Source organism: Cupressus sempervirens, chromosome 9 (genome assembly GCF_028749045.1).
Source record: "Cupressus sempervirens isolate cs-2001-9-10 chromosome 9, ASM2874904v1, whole genome shotgun sequence".
Taxonomy (NCBI): Eukaryota; Viridiplantae; Streptophyta; class Pinopsida; order Cupressales; family Cupressaceae; genus Cupressus; species Cupressus sempervirens.
Window position 1 is genome coordinate 440,498,036 of NC_143126.1, and position 25,262 is coordinate 440,523,297.

The window sequence follows — 25,262 nt, forward strand, 5'->3', positions numbered from 1 at the left end:
TTTCTAGGAGAATATTTTAAAAGCACTATTCTATTATTATTCATTTATGAAATGTTTTTTTTTTTTGTGATTTTTCAAATATATTCTAACATTCTACTCTTAAGGAAAATCTTATATGGAAGGTTCTCAAGAATATAAAATTTTGTCATTTCGCAAGGTAATTGCTTTATCTTCTTGAAAACAAAATAAAAGGGTAAGAATGAGATACTTCAAAGGTGGAATGGTCTCTCCCACCCCACTGTAACAAAGGACAAAGTTAAAGTTTATGTTTATGACCCCTAATTCAAACCCTAGAATGATGGTGAGCATAACATGGGAACATAATTTATGACAATAACTTAGAGTAGCATTGCACCTTGATTGAGAACTGAGCTTAATAGAAGAAAGCATCTAGTGGACATTAGTGTTTGACACCCAGAGCCATCCCTAGGCAACTAAATAGGAATATAACAATAGATATTCATCTACAAGTGGAAGTGATGATTCAAATTGATTGATAACTCTATAAAATAAAGAATATGGGAATTTTACATTGCAAGGGGGTGTATAACTACCTTAATCAATGTTTCATTCCCATTATGGGCATTTCATTGGAGCAACTTGTATCAAGAACATTAATGTGTAGACTCTCGTAGATACCAACCATTATCTAACAAGATGGGTAATAAGGTAAACAAGAATTATCCTTGAGTATCATGGCAACCTAGAAAGAAAGGGAATGGATAGAGGATTTGGTTTCATCAATCATCAGTAATATTGATCTTATTAAATCAAAGGGGGTAAACCATGTTGTGATAGAATATTAAATGATCGATAAATTGTAACAGTCAAGAGGACTATAATTCATGCAACCTTTTGATCATAATGGGTCTATCCCTTGTGTAAATCATATGAAAGCGGTGACTTCATTTGAACCATCTATAATAAACGATAAATGATACTTGAAAAATGAATTGTGGCACAATCATACTCAATCAAGATATTAATGTATTGTTGACAAGTTTTTGTTCGCTTCTACTATTATGCTAAACAAATGTTTAGATTTTCAAACTCAGAAAGAAGTCATCATATTTGATATTAAACAATATAAGTATGAGTGGGAATTTTACATTGTGGGGGGAATAATATTCAATGTTTCATTTCCCACTTAAACCTTCATTAAAAGGGAAATATTCTCAAATAATCTATGAAGACAATTTTGGAATCTTTTTAAGAAAACAAGTATTCTTATCTTTTTTATTTATCTAATTTATAGTTTCTCTCTTATTTGTAATTCTTTACATACTATAAGGGTTCTTTTCTTTGATCTTTTCCTTTATGTCTAAGGATATTCTTATAGGAAAGGAAGGTTGGTACTTTACATATGCTATCAAATATTGTGTAGACTAAATCTAATAATGGGAGCTCCAAAGACCCTGATGATCAAGATGGATAAAGTGAGGCTCTTGAAGCAAACATCCTTAATGATTGAGATTATGATATTCTTCTACATTGAGAGGGAGTATGATACTTATTCTAAGGTAACATAAGAGCTTAAAATATTGATACTCAGAGGGAGTTCAAAAATACATGTGGGTGAATCCTAATTCAAACATGATGTGATGGGCCTACTCCTATGTATACAAAGTGAAGAATTAGGCAATTGTTTTAGAGTTTGACGGGCATCCTTGGGTAACAAGAATTTATGAGGAAGTAACTAAAAGACCTGACTTCCCAGGATCGATGTTCAAAGGGAGAAATTTTGAAATGCAATCCCTTGTGGATGATATCTTCTCTATGAGGAGAAGTTCTAAGGGAAATGTTAAACTGACATATTTCAAAGGTAAACTTGATATGTTCAACATTTAATTATATAATTCTTGCTTTAGATATGTAATGAAAGGTGACGATCTTTCATTGACATATATAAATAAAAGGTAATCATTATAAGGTGACAATCTTACATATGATAGGCATGTTATCATGGATCTTTGGACTAGAATTTTTCAGACACCATGATAATAAAGAAACAAAAGGTAATCTTTGTAAGATGACAATCTTACAAATGATAGACCTATCATCATAGACATCTCTAGACATTGCTTAACTGCAAGTAGAGATCATGAGTGTATCATGGACATCTCTAGACATTTCTTAAGTGCAAGTAGAGATCATGAAAATTTTATCACTATGGACATCTCTAGACATTGTTCAAGTGCAAGTAGAGATCATAGGAAATATTTTATGTTGCTAAGAGATTCTAATATACATTGTGTTGATTACATAATGATTTTGATTCTAATCTAATGATGTTTTACTTCTCCCTTGCTAAAGAGGGAGTGTTAATGTTTTAGCATCAGTAGAAGTAAAACATTGATTATCTGATATACTGATTTGTACTTATAGATGAATTAGATTGCTACTGATTATCATACCTACATATATATACTTATATACATGTAGTAATGAATGTGTATTATATGATTAACAACATCTATCTAATCCACTATTATTGGGCTCCATATTGTTATTGGCAGATTTGTTATTATTGGGCTCCATATTATTATTAGCAGTTATGTGATCATCGGGCTTCTTGTGTTTAAACTCCTTATGATTTGTTTGGTTAATTAAGATATGTTATGTCATGCCTCTGAAGAGGCATGACCCTACGTGGCCAAAGGCCATGTAGAGTCATGACTCTTCATAGTCATGACTTTCTACCACTTATAAATATGTCGTGCAAGTCACTGAGAAGGGACATCACTAACCATCATCTCCAACCCCGCGACTTGTTCATTTATCTTGTTCACTATAATATTATATGTAGGATTAATTGTATTCATTTGTATCTTCAACTTATCTACGATCTGAGGAAAGAAGAAGACTGATCTTAAGCAACCTGCAGATCACTGTTACAAAAGTCATATTCAGCTCTACTACTATTTAATCCCAAGATCGAATACCATTCTACACATTCAAACACACAATCAGCATTATCTCTACTATTATTTCTATCAGAGATCTTGAAAACAATAACAATCAGGAGCTGCTATGTTGCTTCAAATAGGTACACAGTTGCCTTGTGCTGACATTCTTCCCAATCTAATAAAAGCATACAACCCTCTCTATAGTCTACTCAATTAACATGGTTAGTGAAAAATAATAACTATATTAATTAATGGAAATCTTTTGAAGTCACCCATTTATCCTAATCTGAAAATCTTCCATAAACAAAATAATACTAGCTAATTACAACGCCAAATAGTGCTTGACAAAAGAAAATTAAGCTAACAACAAAAGAATGATTAATCTACTAATCAAAACATATAAACCATTATTATCTAGATAAACAGATTATTATAATAATGCTAATAAACTGCCACGTGACAAAGATATTAATATAATACAAGCCCCTGACCAAGGAGATACCCAAAAGGTCACTAGCATATGTAATTAAGGAAGAGAAGACACAATTTGTCTAAAGACTAAGTTACTTAATCAGATCTAAACCGGAGCGCCATGAATGATTATTTCAATGTCACAAGCTAGCAAACTTAACCTCTATCATAGACATCACATCTTAAATCCAACTCACTGAAACATACATAGAAGCCTAAACACATGGAACTCACACCATCTCAGATGCCTCTGCCCAATGTAATCAGAGACTATTAATAACCCATATCTAATACACTGAATAGCTAAATTGAGAGTCTCAATAAGAAATTTAAACAGCAAACTTAGCCACAAAATGCTAATCTAGAGTGACCCCAATCAATGAGTCTAGTATAATTAGATAAAATGCAAGCCCATAGTTATGGGGAGAAATTATTCAAACGAGAGGCAGATGGTAAATTAACCTATGTAGAACCTCCTCAATACAGAATGGATCCATGATAGACTAAAACTATCTACATACAGCCATCTACCATCTACAACCATCAAGGAAAAGAAACATAGATATAAGTCTTATGGTATTATAGAATAGAGCAGGGAGCTCGAACCGCAGGGGCTTAAATTCAACCAAGTTAATACCATGTATCCAAATAGAGTATTTAAAAGATTAAAATGCAACCAACCTAATAAATCATCAGCAGAGAGACACATGAATCAGGTTCTCATGATATAATCAAAATATAGCCAAAATCAACTGCCCAAATTCCAAACAAACTAAAAATCCCAACAAAGATTAAACCAAACAGAAATAGGATCAACACATACCATTATATGTTAACAAGAGCTATTCATGGAACCATATAGCATAATATTATCATTACATTGTTCATTTGAAAGTAGAGGAGCTAGTATCTCCATACAACTATAAAGAACTATAAACAACCCTATCATAGAGTGCCTACTAAATACATTGAAATATATATAGTCCAGCGCAAACCAAAACATAGTATAAGGCTGTATAGAAAATGCCAACCCTAACAACATATCGGTCTAAACGATACAAATTCAAACATATTGTCCAACTAAACCAACAAAACTTCCTTATTTCAAGTAAACCATTATGAAATCAGAGATTTCTTTAGGATTTTCTACATGAAAATTAGGGGGAAATTCAAAATCAAATTTAGCCCTACTTGTCTTCTCCACATTTGGAGTGCAGAAATTTAGGGCTTCCAAATCCTCAAAAGTAACCCCTGGCTGAATGTAAGCATTGAAAGCTTTCAAGTAACTGAGTAACCAATCTCTATTCTCCTCCTCCACAATGCCCCTCCATCGGAGAAGGAATTGGATACTGGCCTCCATTTTGGGCCATTCTCTGTAAAAGGCGTAATTTTTCCAAATAACTAAGGATGGACGGCGGAAAGCAACTTTCGGCTCTAGCTTCCCCGACAGGAGATCCATGTATTTCTCTGGGAGTGGAATCCTCAACTTTTCATCAATACTACAAATTGCTTGTTCTAACCCCTTCCTCCATGTTGGGTCAAAGATATTGCAACAAAGACAGATGATAGAATCAAAATTCACCCTTGCCCTCGCTATACATCCAATGAAGGAACCAATTATGTCGCTATTTTTTCTCCTCGTATACTTGTAAGCGAAGACACCCTCCCCAATTGCTCTGCTCACTGCAATCCTTGACATGTTGTCCATAGGATTCAGAATCTGGCTCCAACATTTAGGTTTGACGTTGCTACAAAATGCCATGGTGCGGGATTTTGAAGTATGGAAGACATAGACATTTGAATCCATACTCCAAGAACTCAATCAAACAGTAACCAGGGAAAACGACACCAATAAAAGACAAAAACCAACCCTCTAGAAGTCCAAGCTGTCGTGACCTCATCTTGCTGACGATAGCAAACCTAATCACGAAAAAATTACCATAATGATAATGCCAAAACCACGAAATCGTGTCACACAAATTAAAAGGCTGAAAGGAAGCCACCACTCCTAATGATAGGCCAAGAAAGGATATGATTAGCTCATATCCTAAACCCAAAGCACCAACAAAGAAAGTATATAAAAACAAAACAAAAGAGGCACCTCCCCATACCAAGGTTGAACCAAATAACAAATATTTAAAAGAAAATAAAATAGCAAAAAATAAACCTACAATAAAGAGAGTGAATACATTGACCTATGAGGAAGAACTCACTAGGATGAAATGTGATCTATACATAATTATAGATCTGAAAATTGACCCCGTCAACTCCTTTGTTTGCTAAATAATTCGCTTTCTGATTACCTTCTCAGAAAATATGACAAATTTGAATATCCGCGAACCGGTCTAGAAGAACAAGAACTTTGCCCAATTTTGAATTCAAGACCCAATTGGGGGTAACACACTTCCTAATCGCATTTAGGATAATTTGAGAGTCATGTTCTATGATGATCCTAGTCAACCCTAAATCAAGACACAACTGCAAACCTTTGTCCAAGGCTTCAAGTTCTGCCAGGTTATTAGAGGTAGGAGGAATAGACATAGCTTTCTTCACTACCCAATTGCCAGTATCATCATTAATGATACAACCTATTCCTACCACACCAGGATTACCTCTAGCTGCTTCGTCAAAATTGAGTTTAAACCATCCATATGGAGGAGGTACCCATTTGCACCCGTCCCTAGCCTCCTTGCTTTTCTTGAGATAAACAAGAGGCAGACTAATCAAGTTGGCCCAATTCTTCTTCATGAGACCATCCCAAATAGAGAAAGATCTTTCCTCTTTTATGGATTTTCTGAGATGGGAATTTGTTACTTCCACTATGCTAGCCTCAATTTTTAATAATAGCTCTTCTAATTTCATTTCGGTTTCACAAAAAATGCATTGGTTTCTCTCCTTCCAAATTTCTCATGCCACAATAGAGGGGCATATATTCCATAGTTTATTATAGACTCCTTTTACCATGCTTGTAGGCCATGCTTAAAGAAAATCTAGGAAAGATTTCAGCATCAATGTTGACCACCCTAACCTAAGTTTAAGCCATTCCCAACAGGCCTGGGCAAAAGGACATCTATATAAAAGATGATCCATATCCTCGCTGTTATGTTTACATAACACACACCTAGATGGACCTAGAACGCCAAATTTGGATAATCTATCAGCTGTCAAGATTCTATTTTGGAATGCAAGCCATAAAAAGAAACCTGCCTTAGGGAGAAAAGCAGCATCCCAACAGAGTTTGAGAGGAATTTCAACTTTATTCCAACTTTGTGAGTGGACCAATGCTTTGTATCCATTTTTCACACTATACCTTCCATCATTTGACGTAGCCCAAATAAGTACATCTTTCCTTTCTGATTGCTTAATCTTCCTATCTAACAAAATCTTCTCATAAGCCTCAATAGAGAAAGGGTCTATCCCCAACCCTTCCAAAGATCTCCAAACCCATCGATAGGTACCTTTTGAAGAAATTTTAGTCTTGTAATTACTGACTTTATCACCCCATTATGAGACCAATTTATCTTTGAAAACCTTAGGGAAGGGACAGGAAGTAATCGAAGGGAGTCCATCCCAGGAGTCTTCCCAAAATAATGCTTCATCACCCCAACCCACATCCCAGGTGAGAAACTTGTAGACTAAATGCCGACATTTCGTCATAAAATTCCAGCTCTTTGACCCTCTAGGAAGATTTTTCATTCTGAATATCGATAAAGGGTCATCTAGATTAAGATATTTGTTGTAAAATATCTTAGCCCACTTATGGTCTCTTTCATTATAAAGACGCCAAATTAATTTCGCACCTAAAGCTTCATTTTGCCATTGTAGATTCTTAATCCCTAACCCCCTCAAATCCTTAGGTTTATATATATTCTCCCATTTGATAAGCACCAATTTTTTATCTTCTTCACAATCTTTCCAATGAAAATTTCTAAATTTGGCTTCAAATTTCAAGAGAAAACTCTTAGAGAGGGGAAGACAGGAAAGAGGAAAGATCGGAATGGCAGATAAGAAAGAACTATTTTTTGTAGTCTTTCCTACCTTTGAGAGCCATTTATATTTCCAACTACCAATCCTTGCGTCCATCTTGTCAAAAGTATTATGCCAAATCTTACTAGATTTCGAACCCTTCTCTAAAGCAATACCCAGGTAATTGCACAGAAACTAACCTTTTTTATAACCCATTATCTTACAAATCTGATCTTCCATTTCTATTTTAGTATTTTAAAAATATATCTCAAATTTGAGTTCATTCACTCTTTGACCTGAAGCGTCCATATATGACTTAATGATAGCCTTAAGTCCCAATGCCGCTGAAACTGTACTCTTGCCAGGCAAAATTATATCATCTGCATATTGTTGATGTGTAATGTTAGGCATATTCCTAGCAACAGTAATACTAGAGATTTTATGATTATGATAGGCATTTGATACAACTCTCCCAAAGGCTTCCACCATAATGATAAAGAGGGAAGGAGATAACGGGTCTCCTTGTCTTATACCCCTTGATATTTCAAAAAAACCATCGGGCGTCCCATTGATAAGAATAAAAAATTTGGGAGTGGAAATGAATTTAAAAACGAGATTAATCCATTGTTGAGAGAATCCAAAGACTTCGAGGACCTTGTAGAGAAAATTTCAATCAACCATATCATATGCTTTTTATATGTCCAATTTCATAAACATGCATGCCTCTTCATTTTTTGAGGCGGAATGAATAGTTTCTTGAATTGTAAGAATGCCATCAAGAATGGATCTGCTAGGGACAAAACCCATTTGTTTCTTAGAAATTAACTTCAAAAGAAAACCCTTAAGCCTATTTGCTAGAATCTTGGAGAAGATTTTATAAACCGTATTGCATAAAGTGATAGGCCAAAAGTCCCTAGGAGACTCCAACTCATTCTTTTTAGGGATCAGAGTGAGAAAGGAGTAGTTAATTTCCGATAGCAAAGCTCTGCCATTCCTCGAAGCTTCAATGGCTTTCCACAGATCTTCCCCAATAATATCTCAGCATTCTAAAAGAAGAAGGCCTAAAAGTCGTCAAGACCTGGAGATTTATCCAGATTCGTATTAAAAACTATCGATCTCACTTCTTCCAAAGTGATCGGTTTATTTAAAACCTTATTATCCTCGGGTGAAATTAATTTCGGGATAAATCTAAGCAGCTTCACTTAGGCCTCTCTATTTGACCCTTCGTAATTATTTAATATGTCCTGAAAAATGGGCTACAAAATTATCCGCAACTTCCTTTGGTTTCTCAGTTTGTATACCCAAGAGATTTTCAATACTAGTTATTTTACTCTTTGATCTATTATATAGAGTGGAATTGTGAAAGAATTTAGTATTTCGATCTCCCTCATCTAGCCATTTTTCTCGAGATTTGTCTCCAAAATATTTCTTCTTTGGATAATATGTCCTCTGTCTAGCAAGAAGTTATTTTTCTAACTGGAAACTTTCATTGTTCATGTCTTTCTTAATTATTTCTAGGTTCAGATTTTTTAATCTATCTTCTATGTCCATTTTTTCTTTAAAGATATTATTGAAATGTTCTTTATTCCATCTTGGGATCCTTTCTTTTAACATTTTCAGTTTAGAAACGAAGATAAACATCTTGGAGCCTTCAAACTTGTCTTACACCCACCAATCTCTAATATTCTTAATGAAGTTAGGATCTTGGAATCACATCTTTTCACATTTAAATGGATTCCTAGTAGGTTTCAATGGCTCACTAAATTCGAATGAACTGGGTAGTGATCAAACCCAACAATAGGCAGAATGGAAGATTGGAAATTTAAGTTATAATCATCCATATCTCCAATGATTAAAAAAAAAACCTATCTAATTTTTCAGCAATGAATGCAAAATCCTTCCTTCTATTATTCCATGTGAAATTTCCATTGTTGATTGGAATGTCTATCATATTATGCTTATCAAACCATGCTTTAAAATCCATAAAAAGATTGCGAGAGATGTTGAATACCAGCTTCTTTTTCCTTTAGGTTTAGAATAGTATTAAAATGACCTCCTACCAAAAAAGATATTTCCTTAAAGTTATCATTGAAAGAGCTAATTTCATCCCAGATGACTTTTTTCCCTATATGACTATTCGAGCCATATACATTAATTAAAATGAATTGTAGATTTGATTTTAGACTCTGAACACTTACACTAATCCAATTGTTACTATATTTTATATAGTAGATGGATACCTTCCTAGGATTCCAAATTAAACCTAGACCCCCTAATGCACCTACAGGCTCTTGAAAGTGGAGCCCCAAAGACCTAGCATCTTATTTAATTTGGTACTTTCTGCCTTATTTAACTTTGTTTCTTGTACTAAAATGATTTCTAATTCAAAGGTTTTAAGATTTTGCTTTACTAACCTTTTTTTGCTAGGGGCATTTAAGCCCCTAGCGTTCCAAGTGGTGATCTTCATGATTCTTTGGGAAGGCACTTCCCCTTCCCGTTATTTATTAGTTGATCTATCTTTTGTTGTTCTCTGTTAAGTCCATTTACTTCCCTAAGTTTCTTCAATGATTTTCTACCTCTTTTACCTTTCACTCTGTCATAATTAGGTGAGCTCAGGCCTTCTTGATTCATTTGGATCCCAAGGTACTCTAAATTATTTTCTGCACTTTGAATAGTAGAAATCTCGTTGCCACTTTGTCCTTCCAATTCTTCATTTTCGAGTTCTCTTATGATCTGATTAATTATACTTGGTTGATCTCCATCTTCCACATTTAAACCTACCATGTTTTCTTTTCCAGTCCCTTTATCTTTATGCTCTGTCACCGCTTCGTTTTCACATATCTAAGTCTGACCCATGATATTATCCTCAATCTCTATATTTAGTAGGTCTCTTCTTAAATCTTCAATTGTTTAGTTGTTACCCCTAATTTAAGGATTCTTTGAATTAATTCCTCCTTCTGAGTTTCTATACTATTATCAATATTATCAAAGCTAAATACCTGGACTAACTCATCAGTTAATTGATCAAGATCCTTATCTTCTGAATTTGAGGTTTCCAATACTGGATCCATAATGATATCCTTGTTTTAAAAATTCTGAACTTCTTTTGACAGGGAGTTGTCTATTCTTTTTGCATTGTAATTCTTATCTGTTTGATTACCATCTGGAGCAAACGGTGAGCTTACAATGGCAAATGGAGTCTACCAAAACTTGGAAGGTCTGATAGCAATCTCTTTGCTGGGAGTTGTATTTCTATCTTCTATGACCCACGTCTGACACTATTCCATATGGATATCTTCCTTCATGAGTTTGTGAATTTCATCTCTATTTGTATTTGATTCGAAAAGCAAGAAATTATCCAACTTCTCTATGTTATCTTTTTCAAGAACCCATACTACCTTATTTTGTGTTGATGCTAATACCTCTTTATCTAGTTCTTCCTCACTCATTAGACTTAACTGGTTATCTGGGGCTCTACTACGAGAGGTATTTATGTCCTGCTATTCAAAATTAGTGGGACTTGATGAATTTAATCCCCTTACACTGATAGTAGACTGTTCTTGAATCCGTTTTGCCTTTGTTTCATTGTTTGTCATGTCTTCCCCTTCATCAGGGGTCATACTTTGCCCTAAATTGCTCTTTGAGGCTTTCTGCTTCTTTTTAGATCTCGATTTAGTTGATACATCATTCTTTTGTATCAATTCAAGACTCTCTTTGTTCTCAACCACTATGATAGATTTGATTCTTACATTAGATTCTGGACTTTTCTTATTCTTTTCATAAGCAATCCTTTCAATGCATCGAAGATCAATTTGAATATTGTTCTTCCCCTAAAACTGTGAAGATGTAATCGTATCTGAGGATCTAATTCCCAACTTCTTTTTCTGGATGCTTATCATAGGAAACATACTCTGAAAGTCTGAAGTGAGAGGCATATTTTTAAAACCTGTTTCCTTCTTGTTCTCTAACTTTATAATTTTTGAACTTTCCCCTTCGAATGTTGGCAAATTTAAATAGTAAGATGCCTTTTTTGTTATCACCTTTTTATGTATATGAAGCGATTGATTAAGCTTTGTTCTAATCAACAATTTCACATTATTGTAATACTAAAAGGAGGCATCTATCCCTATGAGCTCTCCTATAGCAAACCCTATTGATTTGAGAATCTCAATCTGATTCAACTCAGGCAGTAAAGACTGAATATTGAACCATATTGGGCACCTAAAATCTATCCCTCTTAAAATTAGGACTTCATTCTACAAATTTGATAGCATGACCATTGAAGAAACATTCTGAAACATTGATAAATTCTTTTTTAATAGCCTCATCCATACAATGCAAATATAGGGTTTTATCTAAAAAGTAAGAGATACTTACCTGGTCGCAATAGTTTTCTTCTAACCAATTTGAGAGAAAGAACAAGTCTTCATTAGGGGTCATTCCACACCGCAAAAATTCCAACTTTTTGGCATTCACACCATGCAGCTTCAAATTCCTCATTGTGAATAAAGATGGAATTATCTTCACAAACTGGATTAGCCTTAGAATCTAACTTTCCCTTAGGGTTTGATGAATTCCTGTTAACCCTATTCGTGGATCACCTATGTGGAGGGATATAGGGGTACATGAGACACAACAGCTCTAGACCAATTGGAGTGACAAGGAGCAAAAGAAGCTATCCTATCAAACTTTGATGGAAGTTGAGGCGACTTATAGAGGTTGAGGTGGGCGTACTTTGTAAGATTGAAAACCCTAAATTGATTATCCAAACTATCTATAGTGAAAATTGGCTAGGGAAGAAAGTTACCAATTAATTTTGATGCATCATGAATGGATTTAGCTTGAGAAATCTGACATGGGACTCCTTCCAAATATCACATCTTGTTGCGGAATTGATTCACAGAGATGTTGATTCTGTTTCTTTTTTTCTTCCAAATTTGCCAAGATGGAAAACTTATTCGCAATCTTCACAGCATATTTTGAATGTGGTAAATCCCAAGTGCCTGCAGAGGAATATCTGTAACAATATTTTGCCCTAGATTTGTTCCCGATATCTACAAAATGCTCTATTTTAGGGTGCCTATATTTGTTTTGATTGCCGAGTACCTACTCTACTTTTTTTCACATGATTGCCAAATTTTGTCATTTTTTTAATTTCTTATTAATTATTATTTTTTCAAATATCATACTAAATATTATTTTAATATATTTATTTTCTTGTTTTATATTTTAGTATTAGTTTTAATATAACTTTATTATTTATTCAATAACATTGTAGTATCTAATAATTATTAAAATTATATCTTAAAATGGGATATGACATTGAAGGGCAGCATCCTAGAAAGATCCTTCTTGTATTATATGACATGGATGGCAGAACCCTGGCACCAAACCGGAAAAGCCTGAGTCACATTGACCTTCATGGCATATGAAATTTTTCCTATTTTCAACACTTCTGATCGCTCGGTGATAGATCATTCTAATGACCCAACAATACATTGTCAGAAATGGACAAAAAACAAGAGTAAACACAATTATCACATTCTCCACTAAGACTCGCTGAGTTCAAGCGAGTGTTGGAAGTGACTCACCAACAATACTAAGGGATATGGATAATGATAACATTGAAAACTGCAGATATCCAAAATAGATACAAGGTTGTCCCTTAAGAACAATATTTTCCGTTGCTATATAAATATTATAGATTAACAAATTTCAAGGACAAAATTACCAAACAAATGGTAAATGGCTTTTTGAAAACCAGTTGACATTCCCAGAACTTTTTCATCAGTGCTGTTCTCCTAATCTAAGCAAATTGGTGATTACAGGAAAACAGCAATCATTTCACAAATCATGAAGACAACTCAAGTGCTCTCAGTTGGTTTCAACTACCAACTGCATTAGCACAATTATGAATCCATCACAAGCTTAAATATGCAGTTTCACATGTTTCAAGCAATTGTGAAGAACATTAATACAAACGTTTTCTACAATCGATGGCACCACAATAGCATGGCATTTGCTTGATTCTACCTTCTCCATCAACTACACTATCCAGAACATAGCCATAGTCGTAGGTAAGCTCCTGCAGTTTTTTAGAAAACAATTTTGTCAGCCTCAAGCTTCAACTTGCTAAAAGATGAAACATAAATTTAATTATCCATCAGCATGCAGCAAAATTCAAAATACCTCGGTGCAAGTTATTTTTTTATATTAATTGGACTTTGCAGGTTGACAGTTAAATCTAACCCATACTTGCTAGGAGACTCATTCCCTGACATTTGGTACTCGTATCCCATATTTGGAGTAGATCCTTGTCTTAGAAACCCATATAGTGATTTCTCTAAATCTTATGAGACTTGATGAAGATTATTTGCATCATTATATGCCTCTTGGAAGCATCCATTAGAAATAGAGAAAATTTCCTCTGGCGGTTTCTCAAATTTAATTATGTAAACTTGGTTTTCCTAAAATGCCGATGTGTGGCTGACAAAAGCTAAAAGCAGTAAAGAAATGCACTAATCCACTTGTAAAATTTATTATTTGTGTTAAAATTAATAAGTTTGTTTTGTAGCATAAAACTTTCTTATCAAACCTTAAAAAGGTAATTGTACAAGGAGAAACAAGGGCTAAGGTGTGTATATCCACTGAAGTTTTATAAATTGATTGGAAATGTAATCATCTCCAAGGACCCCAATACCATGTTTTTATTTTATAATATTTTATATTGTAATAATGATTAATAAACATCAATATCATTCATATTTGCTTCTGTTGACATTTATTTCAAAACCTTCCAAATATTAAAAAATTACGTATTTTAATATTTTACAATTTTGATATTTGCATACACATTGTATGGTTATTTTTGTTTAAACTTAAATTGTGTGTGCAATATCACCAGGCACCGATTTCCAACTATCTTTGAAAATGGTGTACCAGCCCTATCCCTCTCTCCTGTACCAGCATCAGACCCCATCTTAAGTACAACAACAGTCCCTATTTCCTGGTACCCATGATCTCACCTTTCCATTACAACTAACAATTGCAACTTGGAAAAAAACTGCAAGAACTCATGCAGGTCATATGAATTGCATTTTATACCTGAAGTGGAGGAATATTATCAGATGCAACTAGCATAACCCGTGCAAGCCTGACATCATGGTGAGAGCTCAATACACATTGCACAAAAAGATTTGGGTCACAGCTATGGTTGATGAACCTGGCAACTCCTCCAGTTGTTCCTGCATCAATACCAAATTCAGGTTGTCCATCTTTCTTATCGTCAAGCTTGTCCATTTGAATGTCTCTGTGCTTTGATAGCTCTCCTAGGCGCCTCTGCCAGATAGTAAAATACGAAACAAAATGTGTGAAGAGTTTTTTTTATGATTTCAAATTTTACAAATGCAAAACATCCCAGAGATTGCAATGCAAACTTGACTACTTGAAAACATTCCAAACACTTACATCATAAATGAAATATCAGAGGTAGTCAATGGCTACTAACATTATGGCATGATCAGTATTATCACTTTAGCACCAAGTAAATGTATGCTATATGGTATACGAGTGTTCTGTGTTAATTTCATTTTGTCTTTCCATAATGATTGAAATTCAAGTGCACATATTAAACCAAAAATTTTAACTAGAAGTTCTGGCCCAAATTTCAAGAGAAAATACTGCTACTTGAGTTAAAGCTCAAATTCGAACAAGAATAAGTAAATTAGCCTCACGTGATAAATTTAAATCCTTGCATAAAGAAAACTGATTTCAATCTCAAAAATTTTGAACAGGAATATATTGACCTGTGTATCAGCCAATGCCAGGGGCAATGCCACGCCCATGTATCTTATGTCTTAATTTCACCAAAAAATGACCTATGGGTCAGCCTATGATAGGGCCAACGGCCCATCTGTGTTTCTTTTTCAAAACAGAGTTTTAATCAGACAGATGAGCTAGACATCCCTTGTTGATGTTTGTAGCTGCAGGAGATATCCTGATTACTTGCATGGTGCTCTTTCATTTACACATATTTGGAAATATGAAATGACATGTAACATGTGAATTGACATGCATTTGGAAAATGAAGAGATTTTTGGTCATGATATAAAGAGCATCTGATTCAAGATATATATGACTGCTTTGAGTGATGAGTGAAGTATTGAGTTAAAACTTAAAAGCATTCTACTCAGACCTCAGTTATTTAATTAAGAGATATATTTTTTTGTGTGCCTATATTTTTCCCCTCAAGTTGGAGTGTTCTCCAGGATAAATTATTGTGTCTTAGTGTTCTTTATTTTGTTTATTGTTGTTTATCTTTATTTCAGGGCAAAACATAAAAATAGCATCAGAGCGGGTTAGATAATAGCAAATAAAAGAGTTTCACTTGTTCATTATGTTCAGATTTTATTTTTATATTTGATAATTTGCCTGGGACATTCGCATTGGCTGGATATTTCTAGGGTCAAAAACTTTCAGGGATTTGACAGGAGAGCTGGACAGAAACCTGGTTAATCTTCAAGTGGTAGATTTGCGACGGAGTCTACAATAGTGCTAAATCTGGTAGGATTCAAAGTCAGTTTTGAAAAATTAAGAGATACATTTCTTGTTTGGAAATTAAATTACCTAGTTCTGAATTTTATAAGTATGGCAGTAGGAATGTATGAGACAGATTCAATATACAGCCGTCTAAGTTTTGACTCTTCAATATTTGTGATTGATTGATATTATGATACCAACCGGTGATTAGTATTGGTGGAGGTTACTTCAATTAAAGTTCTTAATTGATAAAATAAATATTCTACTGTGAAGTTTGAAATTAAGTTTTAATACAGCAGTAAAGATTTGCAATTGCCACAAGTAAAGATCAGTATCAGCAGTCATATTGTGTGAAGTGCTACTGTGAATATATTTCTTGTCCTCTTTTCCAGTGGTGACACCTTGCATTCTGAACTGTCTTCTACATTGTCATTCTTTTGGAATAATGCATTTTGGGGCTTTGTGTAGTAGCGAATTAGACCATAACCATAATTTGGTGGTGCAGTGAATAGCTTGTACGAGCTGGACCAATCATCGTGGAAGAGACTTCGTATAGTTTGTGGCACAATCTCAACCACTAGCTATCATATAGGGGTGAATGACAATTTGTTGTGGGAGCTCAACGTTTGGCCTTAGCTGTGCCTGCCTGTAAAAATTTATGTGGCTATCACCTTGTACACTTCTGCCAAGGAAATTATATTTGAAAATTGCTGAGAATAAACTCCAATAGCAGGAGTCATTATTTCATGCATGAGGTCGTCAGTTTCAATCTAATTGATTCTCTGCAGAGTTGAATGGTTTCTTAAAGTTGTTTGTCAATTGGTAGAAATTTGCTGTGAATCTATTTAGCTTTTAAGTCAAGGCTGTTGTGTTGGCCTTCTGTGTGCATGTACCAGCACCCACATTTTTTAAAGGGTATTTTGCGGATGAAAGAGGAAGATCTCTGTATATCCTGCTATGCATTGAGCACAAGAGCCATGTGTTGTATGTCTGGATCGTGCATCTATCTATTTTTTGTGAAATTTGTAAAGTTTGCTCCTTTTATTCATGTGAAATATTATGTTGCTGGGATAGGCACGATTAAATGTTCAAGGAGGTTTTATCTTGGTGAGTCTCTTCTAAATTCTTTGATTATGAGTAATGAAACTGTTGTTAACTGCATGTCTGCCGAGGGACTTGTGAGAGTCAAATTCTTTTGCATAGTTTTGGAAAATTGATTGAGGATGACAGTGACTGAAACGAACTATATATTCTACAAATATTGTTTGCAATGGATTCCTCACTCTCAGAATGTTCTCTTCAATACACGGAATGAAGGAAAAGTAGTAATCACAGCTGCTGTGCATTGGCTCTCACACCGTCAGAGAGCCTCATGCAGCTCTCTCTCTCTCTCTCTCTCTCTCTCTCTCTCTCTCTCTCAGGTGTGTTTTTTACAATTCTCTCTTTGTGGTTTCCTTGCGGTTGAAGCCATGTGTCTTTTCTCTATAATTGTGATTTTTCCATATGTTATAATATTGTTTCAATCTATTTGGTTGACTATATATTTATCTTGGTCATTTTATATTTGTGACTAATTGTGTTTTGCTTCATGTACGGATACAATGTTCCCTTCAGTATCTGATTGGGAATGTGGTTTTGAACCCTGCTCTTGGGGAAAATGCCAGACGATATCAGTGACAGTGTGAACAGAACTACTGATATTCAGCCAAGGAGGCCTTGCATGTGTAGGAGACTGTGAAGGCAAGAGGGAAACCAAAGATTCAAAGGGGCTGCTGCCAATAAATGTTATGTACGTCTTGAAGCTGTTGTTGTGAATGATGCAAAGTGTTCTGTTGTCAAGCTCAAGTGTGGATGTTATTTTCACTTTGACTGCGTTGGATCTGAATACATTACAAAGAGGATAATTCAGTGCCCAAATTTGCAGAGATAAGGATTTCTTTTATATTTAATATTGTTCATGAATTTTATGTAGTAACATTCATGCTATAATATTGAGAATAGTGAATCATGTAAATCTTTAGCATTGATCTAAATTAGTTTGATTCTTTGAACTACTACTAATCTATCCTGAAATGCTTCAAGTACGGATGAAGAAGCAATGGGATGATGAGAAATTTCATGCAGAGTCATGCGGGCTATAAAAAAATGTACATGAAGACACTGCTGGCAGCCATAGGGCTGAATTTCTATCACGTAACTTCATTATAGAGGAAGATCCTACTGAGTTTGTCATTATGATTTGTTTCTTCGAAGAGGAAAAAATGAGATTCAGAAGGAGCATGAACAGCATATGTTGAATGCTAAGTCCTTTACAGAGGATCAGCAAGCTCAAGTAGCAGTGTGACTGCAAAAGATCCTTGTTTGCTCATGCATTGGAATCGTTCGTAATTTATTGTGTTAATATAGCTGTGAGAATGCAGCCCCTGCTGAGACAGAGTCTCACCACTCAATTGTTCTTATCATGTACTGTAATTTCTTCTTCTTTGAGAGGGAGAAACTCGAGGTGCAATACCTGGTTACTGAGTTCTTCTCTGCAAGATTAGTTCGAGGTGAAATTGCTTGTTTAATGAGTTCTTCTCTGAGAGGGAGAAGTTCAATGTGCAATCCCTTGTTAATGAGTTCTTCTCTGCAAGAGAAGTTGGAGATGAAATCCCTTGTTAATGAGGTCTTCTCTACGAGAGAAGTTCGAGGTTAAATCCCTTGCTCCACCCTCTACAAGTAGGCATGGTGGAGACACATTCTTCTGTGGGACAAATTTGAGATGAAATCCCTCGTTCCACCCTCTAGAAGTAGGTATGGTGGATCTTCCCTCTGCGAGTAAGTATGGTGGTCATCATGTGTGAAACTCCATAATTTAGTTTTTCTATTTCTCCACCCTCTTGGAATAGCCATGGCAAATATCAAGCTAAGAAATTTTGTGATAAAGATTTTTTGCTGACACACATGGGTGCCGCCATTGTGTTTTTCAAGATGTTATGAAATCTGCAAATGACATCTCCTTTGCTAAGAGAAGTCTTGATGTTTGTAGCTGCAGGAGATATCCTGATTACTTGCATGGTGCTCTTTCATAGACATGTGTTTGGAAATATGAAAAGACATGCACCATGTGAAGAAATGTGCGTTTGGAAATATGAAGAGACTCGCATTTGGAAGATGAAGACTGCTGGTTACAATATGAAGACTCTTCAATTCAAGATATATATTATTGCTTTGAGTGATGAGTAAAGTATTGAGTTAGAAGCATTGTACTCACGACCTCAATTATTTAATAAAGAAATATTTTTTGGTGCAGCTATATTTTTCCCAGAAGCTAAGCACCATATATTTTTCCACTCAAGCTGGAGGATTTTCCTAGGATAAATTATTATGTCTTTCTATATCTTAGTGTTCTTTATTTTGTTTATTGTTGTTTATCTTTATTTCAGGGCAAGAAATTAACATCTCTTGGATTTGGACTTTAGCCTAATCATCCCATTTAAAACATACAAATGAAAAAGCTCCTCTAAACGTAAAATTTCACAATGATTCATCTATTAGCAAATGGCTATTCCTATGTTTTAGGAAGGAAACCAAAAATTACAGTGAGGAAAAAGGTAAAAGGATTGAAGACATGATAACTTAAAAGGTAAAGCAAGATCCCTTCTATTGGTTACTTTCTCATCCTCGATGTTCTGGCCAAGGACTGTTGAAACAAGAATGAACATCAAATAGATTGTTTATTTAAATACATTTCATTATACTAGTTCTAAGAAAACCAGTGGAAGGGGCTAGAAAAGTTAAAACCCTCGAGTTCCAATATGCTATAACTATACTCCCACTATGAAAAGGTGACAACTAAGGCAACAGTCAGTGGTCGGAAGAGACTAATTGTATTATTGGTATCAATAAAGACTTTCCCAATATCTTCAAACATCAGCATATATTTATCCATCTAGGGGAAATCAGTTTCTGTAGGGAAAAACCAGTTTTGTGTATGTAGACTCTCTTGTCAATGGGCTACTCCATACAATCAATAGCTGTTTTACAAGTTAACCGTGACTTGCCTTCAAGAAGGAAATTTTCAGATATATATTTATTATCCTCAAATTTAGGTTTCATCATGTTAAAGTAGTATCATTTTGTCTTTGCTGTAACTTGTAATAGCACTCTGTATTTTTCTCTATGTTTCAAGTTACCTTCTCAATGCATATTTATATGATATTAAGAGATGTGTCTCCGTAGAGCCATGTCTCTTGAATTCTTATTAGTTATCATTAACATTTTCTAATTACCATGATTAAGCATATGATAATAAATTTATATATATATATATAAAATGAGTTGAGTATATATCTTATATATACACAGTATATATCTTATATATACACAGTATATAACATATATATTTTTTCAGTGAATTTTATCCAACTGAAACTACACTAACATTAAATCTCCCTCCTAGTGAAGAAGGATAAACACATGGGTAAATATTACACCATTAGTAGTATTAGGAATGATACATCAAGGAAATCTTTGATCATAAAACTTCCATTATGTCATATCATAAGAGTATTGGCCTTTCAAAATACCAACACATGATATTCAACAAATACTATTTTGTTATCATATTAGATAACATGAGTTATTGGCCTATCAAAATATCAACACACGATATCCATCAATTTACTCTGAGTAATGGCCTATCATAACATCAATTAAATGATATTCACCAAGTACTCAATACGGTAATCTATCAGCATATCAAGGCAAGATATTCACCAAATGCCTACCATATATCTATACAAACAACTTATAGACCATCAATTTAATGACACCTAGCACTTAGTTTTTTATTTACAAGATAAAGCCTTTCATGATCTATTTCAACATTCGCACAAAATGCATATCATGACTTACTTTATTGTGAGATCGTCACCTTCCAATAACTTCTGCAAATACAAGTGATAATTATTTAGAAGTCGTCACTTCCTCATGATGTACACAACGGGCAAGTACTTACGTGACATCAAAAGTTCATATGGAGTCACCACGGACACTATCATGTGGTGTTTTCATGACATCCATCATGAATCACATCAGCGAATAAGGTTTTCACCTCAAACTTATCTCTCATAGGGAAGAATTTATTACGAGGGATTTCTTTTGGAACTTCTTCACGAAGAAACACTAAACTTTTGACCTCCTTGTCAAGGTTATTTTCAATAAGGTGTCAAAACTCCCTCTAAATCTGAAGCATATCATCTATCTACTCCCTCTCTTTGTCCAAGGTTGCCTCTAATGAACTATCATGCTCCTTGGTTCACAAGCATCTGTCTATTTATAGTCTAGACATCCTTGGATCACACGGAACATCATCTCGTGAATCATAGTCCCTTTAACTACTATAATTTTATGATTAGTAGAGAAACCATCTCAACATAGTCTATTCCTTTTGAACCAATATGACCAAGATTTTTGGCAGCAAACTGAAACATATCATATGTCTCCTCCCTCTCTAACAGATGTACCAAACTCCCTCTTGCTTATAAGGGTACTCATAATGTCAATCATAAAAGATATTCACTTCAAGAACCTCACTTTATCCAGCATGAACATCAAATGACTAATGAATCGTAGATCAAAACTTCTTTGGAGCTATTGTGATAGGATTGAGTCCTGCAAAATATGTGCTAGCATGCCTAATGTACCATTCTTCTTTTCCTACAAGATTATCCTTAGAGATAATGGAAAAAATTAAGGCAAATAACTCTTATAGTATGTATAGAAATACAATTGGATAAATGTAACACTCAAAGATAATAAATACTTATCTGCACATCCTTGATACGAGTTTCTTTAATGAAGGTCCATATCAAAAAAGTGCCTTCTTAGATTATATGAGAGACATCTCTTTTGAATCATCTCCTCACTAAGAATGGTTCAAATTTGGGAGTGGAATATTAATTATTATTCCCCCCACAATGTGAAATTCCTATTCTTATATCATTTGAATAGTTCTGCATCGCATCAAATATAGTTAACTTCCTTTTGTTTATCTTTTTGCAACACTGGTACTCTCTTCTATAGTAAAGCTAAAAGATGTCTTCATATTATGAACTACAATATCATACACCCTACTTGTAGTATTGCAAAGGAAATATTATTCCTTAGCTTAAGAGGTGATAAGTATAAATTTTGAGGCAGTGTAGATATCTTTGTTCAACCCTTGCAAATGATGCAAAATATGGAAATGTTAACCCTCTTACAATCTGAAAAATATAACCTAGGAAAGACTCTACAAAATCTGGAAGTGATAGCCCTCCAATTGTGACAAGGATGAAAGCAATAATCTATCTCAGGTTCATGTCGTCGTCAACACAACCATGTTAACTATGGAGTCACTGTCATATAATAAATGGTTGCTAAGACAACCATGCAAACTGTAATGTCCCCCTGATAGAATTGTGGTGAAGGGTTCTAAACAAACTATTCTTAGTAATCTTTGAAGGCTCAACCTTGAAAATAAATTGTTAAATACCATGTTAAAGTTTCTTCTACACAACATTATAACCAAACCCCAAAGGATGGATAATATTTCATCCATTAAATACTTATATAAAGCAAGAAACCTCTTCAGAACATGTCATTTGGCTATCTTCTTGAGCTCCCCCCAACCCAAGATAGATTCAATCTAAGATCACAGAAAAATACTCTTGACCCAACCCATCGACAACGATGTAGCCGTGATAAGTAAATGAGATCACATGAGAACTCTTGACCCAACTCAAATGCTCTGAAATGTACCCACGGTTCCACTGCATTCTTAATTCCTGGTATATGTCTGCAGCTTTGATCAAATCTTGTATAGATTCAAAAACTATCTTCAAACACATGACAACGTGCTCAACATTATGGAATTTCTCCATAATGCATTCTCTTTTACACGTACACGACATTTTGAGTTATAGAGTTCTAATTGTTCTAAGAAAAATATTGTGTTGTCTACTTCCTAAGACAGATGGATCTGTGTGTGTTGGGTATCGATTTCTCTCTTTTGCATAATACACTTACTTTATATATTCTAAGCTTTGATTTATTTGCATAAATATTGTTTGATGTCTCAAATGATGCGTCCAAATATTGAAGAGATAATCATCTTGATCTCAATGTCAGAAGGACATAAACAATTAATCTCTTGCTAGTCAATACAGAAGCCTCCCATATGCAACCCAAGGTGGACTTGTTCAGCAAAAGAAAGATCACAAGTGGATGAAATTGAAGTGTTTCCTACAAAGCACAGGTAGTCTAAGTTTACAAGATGACTCTTCCTTAATGTCTTGTTGCACCCTAACCATTTCTTTAGGGTTTCTCAGTAGCTCAATCATTGCCCACTCTATTGTCATGACAAATGTGTATTTTCCACCATATCATATCCAAGACAATTGCTTTGATTTGAATATGATAGACTTGTATCTCAAATCTCTCACACTCATCCATGTCCAACAACACGTTCATGATGCCCATTGAGTTCGACTTGTATTTCAAATAATAAATCCTAAATGCCCGAAGGATGGACATGAAACACAATGCTCACTATCTGCCTATGCCATCGGGCATGCATAGCCTCATTGCGCTTTTGGCTTTGCTTCCGCCACCACGGGAGGCACGTAAGGTAGTCTTACATGGTGACCAAGTCACTTGACTCCCCACAGTCACTATAGTTAGGCAGCCTGAGATATAGTCTTGCCAAGAGAAACGTGTGGATTTAATTTTCGCAGAGCATGAACATCCTTTTAAAGGACAAGCTGTCAATTTCAAGCTCTGCCACTATTGATGGTCGAGGTTTCAGCATCATCATTGGCAGCACCCAACTCATTGTTTATCGATCCCAATCGCATGATAGGAATTGCCAAGATCATATCCGTCAACAACCTCAACACGAGCATCGCCATTTCCAAAATTCGTTCTCGTCAACACGAATTTCAGCTTTCTATAGGGCAACTCTGATGAGGAACGAAGGGACAAAAGCATGCGCATGACAATGTACAGAAACTGGTTCAAGTATTTCATCCAACGCATGCCTCATTGAGAATATTGCCATGTTGTAAACAAGCTTTGATAAATTATTTGCATTTTCGATCTGAGGGTTAATCCCACCTTCAAATTTATTAGAGCTTAGATGGATAACTTTCACATGAGGCAAACCCCAAATATCATCAAATACATTGTCATCAAGATTAGTGTTTGTGAAGCGAATCAAACTTTTACAATCCCTATCGTAGGACACCTCAGAAGTATCTCCTCAACGACACATTGCAACAGAACACCTACAATCTTTATTACTCCCTATCCACATTAAAGATTTATGTGCCAAGTAAATTATGTAGGAGGCTTGAGAAGAAATTGCCTTTCAAATAGTTGTTTTCCGATAAAATTCTTCTGGAAGAATTTGAGCAATTCCTAAATAATTAATCTCACTCTAATAATTCTTATCTAGCATTTTTCTTGTTCCTGAAACTTCGTAGGATGATAGGGAACCTGCTCTGAAACCATGATAAAGTAGGATCATTTTGTCTTTACTGTAACTTGTAATAGCACTTATGCATTTTTCTATGTGTTTCAAGTTACATTCTCAATGCATATGCATATGATATTATATTAAGAGGCATGTCTCTTGAATTCTTATTTTATATATATATATATATATATATATATATATATATATATATATATATATATATATATATATATATATATATATATATATATATATATATAAAATTTATTATCATATGTTTAATCATGATAATAAGAAAATGTTAATGATATATATATATATATATATATAATTTATTATCATATGCTTAATCATGATAATAAGAAAATGTTAATGATAACTAATAAGAATTCAAGATATATGTATTAAATGAGTTAAGTATATATCTCATCTATACACAAAGTATATAACATATATATAGTTTCAGTGAGTTTTATCCAAGTGAAACTACACTAACATTAACATATCATGGATGCAATTCCAGAAAATTTGTTGACAATCCTCATTAAATCAGAGAAAAAAAGTACCAACTCAATAAAGAAAGTCAACACTAAATAAATTACCTGTCGTCCATCAATCCCCTTCATTGTCTGTAGGCAATCTATTTCAAAGATGAAACTGTTATCTGTTGAATTTTTATCTAGCTCATCTGTTCTCATAAGAATGCCAGTGTATTCACAGACCAAAGCTCCAGAAGGAATTGAATCCCAAGACCTCACAGCCCAACCTTTGTTTGGGGTACGGAAAACCTGCAGCATAGATTGCTCTTAGCCATAGTTATTTTTACATAGGAATATCAAACACTTATTAACTAAAATTTACGAAGTAAACTACATTTGACTCCA

At 34.5% G+C, this 25,262-nt stretch overlaps 1 protein-coding gene across 1 annotated transcript in view; it reads right to left on the reverse strand.

Moving 5' to 3' along the window:
- Positions 1 to 13,008: 13,008 nt before the first annotated feature.
- The window catches only part of SUVH4 (histone-lysine N-methyltransferase, H3 lysine-9 specific SUVH4-like protein), a 164,242-nt gene continuing 151,988 nt past the window's right edge, over positions 13,009 to 25,262 (reverse strand). The window contains exons 13-15 of the mRNA XM_089800519.1: positions 24,981 to 25,166; positions 14,448 to 14,681; positions 13,009 to 13,428 (exon numbers count right to left, since the gene is read on the reverse strand). Of these exons, the coding sequence (XP_089656645.1) occupies positions 13,315 to 13,428; positions 14,448 to 14,681; positions 24,981 to 25,166 (534 nt within the window). The 3' untranslated portion in view covers positions 13,009 to 13,314. The remainder of the gene's footprint in view (positions 13,429 to 14,447; positions 14,682 to 24,980; positions 25,167 to 25,262) is intronic.